At 63.1% G+C, this 8995-nt stretch overlaps 2 protein-coding genes across 15 annotated transcripts; one reads left to right on the top strand and one right to left on the bottom strand.

The window, feature by feature from the left end:
- The first annotated feature begins 977 nt into the window (after positions 1–977).
- Positions 978–4557, top strand: LOC115603319 (eukaryotic translation initiation factor 5B-like). The gene is made up of 2 exons (XM_030475112.1): positions 978–2155; positions 4189–4557. The coding sequence occupies exons 1-2, from the start codon at positions 1735–1737 to the stop codon at positions 4476–4478; spliced, it is 711 nt and encodes a 236-aa protein (XP_030330972.1). The 5' UTR covers positions 978–1734; the 3' UTR covers positions 4479–4557.
- On the bottom strand, positions 4554–8989 carry LOC115603318 (translation initiation factor IF-2-like). Of its 14 annotated transcripts, XR_003989852.1 has the most exons (6): positions 8618–8989; positions 6162–6517; positions 5916–6129; positions 5425–5657; positions 4696–5279; positions 4554–4654 (listed from the first exon to the last, which is right to left on the bottom strand). XR_003989852.1 is itself a non-coding variant. In XM_030475099.1 (5 exons), exons 1-5 carry the CDS (start codon positions 8975–8977, stop codon positions 5120–5122), a joined length of 1281 nt encoding a protein of 426 aa, XP_030330959.1. In that variant the 5' UTR covers positions 8978–8989; the 3' UTR covers positions 4554–5119. The 14 variants fall into 14 exon arrangements, 13 of the variants coding, with proteins under 13 accessions (XP_030330959.1, XP_030330960.1, XP_030330957.1 ...); XM_030475099.1 differs by having other exon boundaries at positions 4554–5279; positions 5916–6123; positions 6198–6517; XM_030475100.1 differs by having other exon boundaries at positions 4554–5279; positions 5916–6092; positions 6167–6517.
- Positions 8990–8995: the final 6 nt, after the last annotated feature.

Here is an 8995-nt window from a genome sequence, read left to right on the forward strand (position 1 = left end):
AGGGACCCATAGGGGCCTATAGACACCCCATAGGGACCCACAGGGGCCTACAGACACCCCATAGACAGCCATAAGTCCCCATAGACACCTATAGACACCCCATAGACAACCATAGGGGCCTATAGACACCCCATAGACAGCCATAAGTCCCCACAAACACCTATAGCCACCCCATAGACACCCATAGGGACCTATAGACACCCCATAGGCAGCCATAGCGACCTATAGACACCCCATAGACAGCCATAAGTCCCCACATACACCTATAGATACCCCATAGGCACCCATAAACACCCTATAGACACCTATGGACACCCAATAGACACACATAGTGCCATATATACACCTATAGACAGCCTGTAGGCACCCTATAGCACCCACAGACACCCTTTACGCAACTATAGACAGCCCATCGACGCCTATAGACCCCTATAGACATTCAACAGAAACCCACAGCGCCCTATAGACACCCTATAGACACTCACAGACAACCTGCAGGCACTCTATAGCACCCACAAGGACCCTATAGGCACCCTATGGACACCCTATAGCGACACCCAGCAGCTCCGCACCTTTGCAGGGACCCTATAGACACCCATAGTCCCCATACGGACCCTATAGACACCCTATAGAACCCCCCCCATAGGGCCTATGGGCCCCCATAGACACACCCAGAGCACCCCCAGATCCCCTATAGATGCCCTAGAACACCCATGGGGACCCTATAGAGCCCTATAGGGCACCCACTGGGCCCCCCCCACCCCATAGGGCCTATACCCCGCCCCCTTATGCTCCTCCCCCTGCTGACGTCACAGCCCCCCCTACCCCTATAAGGTCAGTGCCATATATACCGCGGGGCCCTGCAGGTATGGGGGGTTCCTATAGGGCTGGCTGCCCCATAGCGTAACCTATAGGCTGAGGCCCATAGGTGCCATTCCCTATGGGGCTGGGGACTCCCTTATGGGGCTCAGGACTCACTTATGGGGCTCTCTATGTGTCCCCTATGGGGCTGGGGACTCACTTATGGGGCTCTCTATGGGCCCTCTCTGTGTCCTCTATGGGGCTGGGGACTCACTTATGGGGCTGGGGACTCACTTATGGGGCTGGGGACTCACTTATGGGGCTCTCTATGGGCCCTCTCTGTGTCCTCTATGGGGCTGGGGACTCACTTATGGGGCTGGGGACTCACTTATGGGGCTCTCTATGGGCCCTCTCTGTGTCCTCTATGGGGCTGGGGACTCACTTATGGGGCTCTCTATGGGCCCTCTCTGTGTCCTCTATGGGGCTGGGGACTCACTTATGGGGCTGGGGACTCACTTATGGGGCTGGGGACTCACTTATGGGGCTCTCTATGGGCCCTCTCTGTGTCCCCTATGGGGCTGCAGACTCACTTATGGGCTGGGGACTCACTTATGGGGCTGGGGACTCACTTATGGGGCTCTCTATGGGCCCTCTCTGTGTCCTCTATGGGGCTGGGGACCCACTTATGGGTCTGGTCACTCCCTTATGGGGCTGGGGACTCACTTATGGGGCTCTCTATGGGCCCTCTCTGTGTCCTCTATGGGGCTGGGGACCCACTTATGGGTCTGGTCACTCCCTTATGGGGCTGGGGACTCACTTATGGGGCTCTCTATGGGCCCTGTCTGTGTCCCCTATGGGGCTGCGGACTCACTTATGGGGCTGGGGACTCCCTGATGGGGCTGGGGACTCACTTATGGGGCTGAGGACTTACTTATGGGGCTAGGGACTCCCTTATGGGGCTCTCTATGGGCCCTCTCTGTGTCCCCTAGGGGGCTGAGGACCCACTTATGGGGCCGGTCACTCCCTTATGGGGCCGGGGCCTCCCTGCGGGGCCGGTCCCCGCTGGCACCCACACGCTGCCCCGTGTCCGGCGCAGGGGTCGGGCCATGGCGGCGGCCGCGGTGCGGGCCGAGGGCCGGGCGCTGGAGCGGCGGCTGCGGCGGGTGGCGGCGGGGGCGCTGCTGCGGGCGCTGCGCGGGGCCGGGTGGGCCGAGGCGGAGGCGGCGCTGGGAGCCCCGGGCGGGCGCGGGTGGGCTGAGGCGGCGGCTGCGGGCGCTGGCGCTGGCGCGGGGGGAGGCCGCGTGTCGGGACCTGCTGCGGCTGCTGCGGCGCCTGGAGGAGCCGGGGCCGCTCGGTGAGTGCGGGGCTGGGGGCGCTGGGGGGCGCTATGGGGCTGGGGGGCGCTATGGGGTGCTATGGAGCTAGGGGGCGCTATGGGGCTGGGGGCGCTGGGGGGCGCTATGGGGCGCTATGGAGCTAGGGGGCGCTATGGGGCTGGGGGTGCTGGGGGGCGCTATGGGGCACTATGGAGCTAGGGGGCGCTGTGGGGCTGGGGGTGCTGGGGGGTGCTATGGGGTGCTATGGGGCACTATGGAGCTAGGGGGCGCTATGGGGCTGGGGGTGCTGGGGGGGCGCTATGGGGCACTATGCAGCTAGGGGGCGCTATGGGGCTGGGGGTGCTGGGGGGTGCTATGGGGTGCTATGGGGCACTATGGAGCTAGGGGGCGCTATGGGGCTGGGGGTGCTGGGGGGCGCTATGGGGCACTATGCAGCTAGGGGGCGCTATGGGGCTGGGGGTGCTGGGGGGTGCTATGGGGTGCTATGGGGCACTATGGAGCTAGGGGGCGCTATGGGGCTGGGGGTGCTGTGGGGCGCTATGGGGCGCTGTGAGGTTTGGGGATGTTATGGCGCTGGGGGGTGCTATGGGGTTTGGGGGCGCTATGGGAAACTATGGGGCTAGGGAGCGCTATGGGACTTGGGAGCGCTATGGGGCTTGGGGGTGCTATGGGGCTAGGGGGTGCTGTGGGGTTTGGGGGGTTGCTATGGGGCTGGGGGGCGCTATGGGGTTTGGGGGTGCTATGGGGCTAGGAGGGTGCTATGGGGCTGGGGGGTGCTATGGGGTTTGGGGGCACTATGGGGTTTGGGGGTGCTGTGGGGCTAAGGGGTGCTATGGGTCTTGGGCGTGCTATGGGGCGCTATGGGGCTAGGGGGTGCTGTGGGGTTTGGGTGTGCTATGGGGCACTATGGGGCTAGGGGGCGCTATGGGGTTTGGGGTGCTATGGGGCACTAGGGGGCTAGGGGGCGCTATGGGGTTTGGGGTGCTATGGGGCACTATGGAGCTAGGGGGCGCTATGGGGCTGGGGGTGCTGTGGGGCGCTATGGGGCGCTGTGGGGTTTGGGGATGTTATGGCGCTGGGGGGTGCTATGGGGTTTGGGGGTGCTATGGGGTTGGGGTGTGCTATGGGGCTAGGGGGTGCTATGGGGCTGGGGGGTGCTATGGGGTGCTATGGGGCCAGGGGGCGCTATGGGGTGCTATGGGGTTTGGGGGTGCTATAGGGCTGGGGGGCGCTGTGGGGTTTGGGGGGTGCTATGGGGCACTATGGAGCTAGGGGGCGCTATGGGGCTTGGGGGTGCTATGGGACTTGGGGGCGCTGTGGGGTTTGGGGAGTTGCTATGGGGCTGGGGGGCGCTATGGGATTTGGGGATGCTATGGGGCTTCGGGGGTGCTATAGGGTTTGGGGGTGCTATGGGACTGGGGGGTGCTATGGGGCTAGGGGGTGCTATGGGGCTTGGGGGCGCTATGGGGTTTGGGGGTGCTATGGGGCACTATGGAGCTAGGGGACGCTGTGGGGCTGGGGGTGCAATGGGGCTAGGGGGCGCTATTGGGCTTTGGGGTGCTATGGGATTTGGGGATTCTACGGGGCTTGGGGGGCGCTATGGGGCTAGGGGGCGCTATGGGGCTGGGGGGCGCTATGGGGCTGGGGGGCGCTGTGGGTCTGGGGGATGCTATGGGGCTAGGGGGGCGCTATGGGGCTGGGGGGCGCTATGGGGCTGGGGGATGCTATGGGGCTGGGGGGGCGCTATGGGGCTGGGGGATGCTATGGGGCTGGGGGGGCGCTATGGGGCTAGGGGATGCTATGGGGCTAGGGGGGCGCTATGGGGTTTGGGGATGCTATGGGGCTGGGGGGCGCTATGGGGCTGGGGGGGGCGCTATGGGGTGGGATACCCAATGGGTGACAGGCAGTGAACGCCCCCTCCCGGATTTACCCAATGAGAGCCACTCATTGGCCACCCCTCACCGCAGCCACCCAATAGGCGCCCGCCCCCTCCCATTCCCTCCCCCTATTGGCTCCCCCCCTTCTTCTCCCCCCCCCCCACCCCCCCCAGACTTTGATGTCCCACACCGCATCGACTGCCCCTGCTGCCGCCCGGCGCCCCCTGGTGGCTGGGAGGACCAGCAGCCCAAGGAGGAGGCTGAAGGCTCCAAAGAGGAGGAGGAGGATGATGATGGAGACCTCCAGGATGAGGATGGGGACCCCCAGGAGGGCGATGGAGACCCCCAAGAGGCCGAAGATGAAGGTGAAGACCCCGAGGAAGAGGAGGAGGGTGAAGATGAAGGCCCCGAGGAGGAGGAGGAGGAGGAGGAGGAGGACCATGGAGCCCCTGATGGAGACTGAGGAGGATGAAGATGGGTTCGGACCATCAGGTCCCTCCCACCCCTTGGCCCCGCCCCCAATAAAGCCGCTCCCCTCTCGCCATTGGCTGCAGCTTTAATGAGGGCGGGGCCCTGACGAGCCAATCGGGGCGGGGGGAGGCTCCATGGGGGCCATTGGGGGGGGTCCTCCGGGTCCACCTCGACCTCTATGATCATCAATGGAGGTCCTCCAGGTCCACCTCGACCTCTATGATCATCAATGGAGGTCCTCCAGGTCCACCTCGACCTCTATGATGATCAACGGAGGTCCTCCAGGTCCACCTCGACCTCCATGATGATCAACGGAGGTCCTCCAGGTCCACCTCGACCTCCATGATGATCAATGGAGGTCCTCCAGGTCCACCTCGACCTCCATGATGATCAATGGAGGTCCTCCAGGTCCACCTCGACCTCCATGGTGGCCAATGTCCAACATAGGGAGGTTCTCCAGGTCCATCCACGCTCGTTTCCACCACGGGTTGGTTCTCCATGGCCACCGCGTGATCATGTCCACCATTGGCATGTTCTCCAGCTCCGTACCGTGATGGACACCCAATGCATGGAGGTTCTCCAGATGAACCTTCATCTCCGTGATGGCCAATGTCCACCATGGGGAGGTTCTCCTTATCCATGCCATGGGCAATGTCCACCACGGGGATGTTCTCCAGGCCCATCCCATGACCATGGGTTGGTTCTCCAGGTCCATATCACCATCAATGACCACCATAGAGATGTTCTCCAGGTCCATATCACCACCAATGACCACCATAGACATGGTCTCCAGGTCCATATCACCATCAACGAGCACCATAGAGATGTTCTCCATGTCCATACCACCATGGGGATGTTCTCCATGTCCATACCATGACCACGGGTTGGCTCCCCATGTCCATATCACCACCAACGTCCACCACGGGGATGTTCTTCATGTCCATCCCATGACCATGGGTTGGTTCTCCAGGTCCATATCACCACCAACTACCACCACAGAGATGTTCTGCATGTCCATATCACCATCAACGACCACCATAGAGATGTTCTTCAGGTCCATATCACCACCAATGACCACCATAGACATGGTCTCCAGGTCCATATCACCACCAATGACCACCATAGAGATGTTCTCCAGGTCCATATCACCACCAATAACCACCACAGAGATGTTCTCCAGGTCCATACCACCATGGGGATGTTCTCCAGGTCCATCTCATGACCATGGGTTGGTTCTCCAGGTCCATATCACCACCAATAACCACCACAGAGAAGTTCTCCATGTCCATCCCATGACCATGAGTTGGCTCCCCATGTCCATCCCACCACAATGACCACCACAGAGATGTTCTCCATGTCCATCCCACCACAACAACCACCACAGAGATGTTCTCCATGTCCATCCCACCACAACAACCACCACAGAGATGTTCTCCATGTCCATGTCACCATCAATAACCACCATACAGAAGTTCTCCAGGTCCATCCCATGACCACGAGTTGGTTCTCCACGTCCATCCCCCCACAACAACCACCCCACAGAAGTTCTCTGTGTCCATATCACCACCAACGACCACCCTAGAGATGTTCTCCATGTCCATATCACCATCAATAACCACCATACAGAAGTTCTCCAGGTCCATCCCATGACCACGAGTTGGTTCTCCATATCCATATCACCACCAACGACCACCCTAGAGATGTTCTCCATGTCCATATCACCACCAACGACCACCCTAGAGATGTTCTCCATGTCCATATCACCACCAACGACCACCATACAGAAGTTCTCCACGTCCCTCCCCCCACAACCACCGCCCCCCCGAAGTTCTCCGTGTCCACCCCCGCAGCGCTGTGCCCCCGCTGGCGCCGGTGGCGAAGCCCCGTCAGATGCGGAAGCTCTCGGCCTTGCCGTCGATGTGGCGCAGGCGCAGGTAGACGTCGGTGCCCACCCCCTGCAGCGACTGCAGCGCCAGCGACCCCCCCAGGTACTCGGCGTAGGCCCGAGACGTGGGCAGCCCGAAGCCGAACCTGCGCCGGGACGCCGCCCTGAGCAGGGACAGCCCCGGGAAGCGCCGGGGGGGGAGGGACATCTATGGGGCGGGAGGGACATCTATGGGGCGGGAGGGACATCTATGGGGCGGGAGGAACGTCTATGGGGCGGGAGGGACATCCATGGGGAGGGAGGGACATCTATGGGGAGGGAGGGACATCTATGGGGCGGGAGGAACGTCTATGGGGAGGGAGGGACATCTATGGGGTGGGAGGAACGTCTATGGGGAGGGAGGAACGTCTATGGGGAGGGAGGGACATCCATGGGGAGGGAGGGACATCCATGGGGAGGGAGGGACATCTATGGGGCGGGAGGGACATCCATGGGGAGGGAGGGACATCTATGGGGAGGGAGGGACATCCATGGGGAGGGAGGGACATCTATGGGGAGGGAGGGACATCCATGGGGAGGGAGGGACATCTATGGGGTGGGAGGAACGTCTATGGGGAGGGAGGGACATCTATGGGGAGGGAGGGACATCTATGGGGCGGGAGGAACATCTATGGGGCGGGAGGGACATCCATGGGGAGGGAGGGACATCTATGGGGTGGGAGGAACATCTATGGGGAGGGAGGAACATCTATGGGGAGGGAGGGACATCCATGGGGAGGGAGGGACATCTATGGGGTGGGAGGAACATCTATGGGGAGGGAGGAACGTCTATGGGGAGGGAGGGACATCCATGGGGAGGGAGGGACATCTATGGGGCGGGAGGAACGTCTATGGGGAGGGAGGGACATCTATGGGGTGGGAGGAACGTCTATGGGGAGGGAGGGACATCCATGGGGAGGGAGGGACATCTATGGGGAGGGAGGGACATCTATGGGGTGGGAGGAACGTCTATGGGGAGGGAGGGACATCTATGGGGCGGGAGGGACCTCCGTGGGGCGGGAGGAACCTCCGTGGGGCGGGAGGGACCTCTGTGGGGAGGGAGGACCTAAAGGAACATCTACGGGGATGGAGGACCTAAAGGAATCTCTATGGGGATGGAGGATCAAGAGGAACCTCTATGGGGAGGGAGGAAGCTCTATGGGGCCGGAGGACCCTCTATGGGGCTGGAGGCAGCTCTATGGGGCCGGAGGACCCTCTATGGGGCTGGAGGACCAGGGGGACCCTCTATGGGGCTGGAGGCAGCTCTATGGGGCTGGAGGACCCTCTATGGGGCTGGAGGCAGCTCTATGGGGCTGGAGGACCAGGGGGACCCTCTATGGGGCTGGAGGCAGCTCTATGGGGCTGGAGGCAGCTCTATGGGGCTGGAGGACCAGGGGACCCTCTATGGGGCTGGAGGCAGCTCTATGGGGCTGGAGGACCCTCTATGGGGCTGGAGGCAGCTCTATGGGGCTGGAGGACCAGGGGGACCCTCTATGGGGCTGGAGGCAGCTCTATGGGGCTGGAGGACCAGGGGGACCCTCTATGGGGCTGGAGGCAGCTCTATGGGGCTGGAGGACCCTCTATGGGGCTGGAGGCAGCTCTATGGGGCTGGAGGACCAGGGGGACCCTCTATGGGGCTGGAGGCAGCTCTATGGGGCTGGAGGACCAGGGGGACCCTCTATGGGGCTGGAGGCAGCTCTATGGGGCTGGAGGACCCTCTATGGGGCTGGAGGCAGCTCTATGGGGCTGGAGGACCCTCTATGGGGCTGGAGGCAGCTCTATGGGGCTGGAGGACCAGGGGGACCCTCTATGGGGCTGGAGGCAGCTCTATGGGGCTGGAGGCAGCTCTATGGGGCTGGAGGACCAGGGGGACCCTCTATGGGGCTGGAGGCAGCTCTATGGGGCTGGAGGACCCTCTATGGGGCTGGAGGCAGCTCTATGGGGCTGGAGGACCAGGGGGACCCTCTATGGGGCTGGAGGCAGCTCTATGGGGCTGGAGGACCCTCTATGGGGCTGGAGGCAGCTCTATGGGGCTGGAGGACCAGGGGGACCCTCTATGGGGCTGGAGGCAGCTCTATGGGGCTGGAGGCAGCTCTATGGGGCTGGAGGACCAGGGGGACCCTCTATGGGGCTGGAGGCAGCTCTATGGGGCTGGAGGACCCTCTATGGGGCTGGAGGCAGCTCTATGGGGCCGGCGGGGCCGTTACCCGTGCATGGGGCCGGGCTGCAGGTCCATGAGGGTGCGGAAGGGGCCGCCCAGGCGCGGGTCCTGGGCGCTGGCCTCGGCCGTGCTGAAGTGGTACTGGGTGACCTTGTCCAGCAGCTCGTGCGGGATCCCCCCGCCCCGGTCCGAGATGCTGCGGGGGGGGGGGGGGGCACCGTGTCAGAGCGGCCGTGGGGCGGCCCCACTGCGGGGCAGCCACACCGTGGGGCAGCCATAGGGCAGACCCACTGTGGCGCAGCTGTGGGGCAGCCATGGGGCAGCCATGGGGCAGTGTGGGGCAGACCCACTGTGGGGCAACCATGGGGCAGTGTGGGGCAGCCCCACTGCAGGGCAGCCACACCATGGGGCAGCCGTGGGGCAG

This window comes from Strigops habroptila, unplaced genomic scaffold, assembly GCF_004027225.2.
Source record: "Strigops habroptila isolate Jane unplaced genomic scaffold, bStrHab1.2.pri NW_022045630.1_ctg1, whole genome shotgun sequence".
Classification (NCBI taxonomy): Eukaryota; Metazoa; Chordata; class Aves; order Psittaciformes; family Psittacidae; genus Strigops; species Strigops habroptila.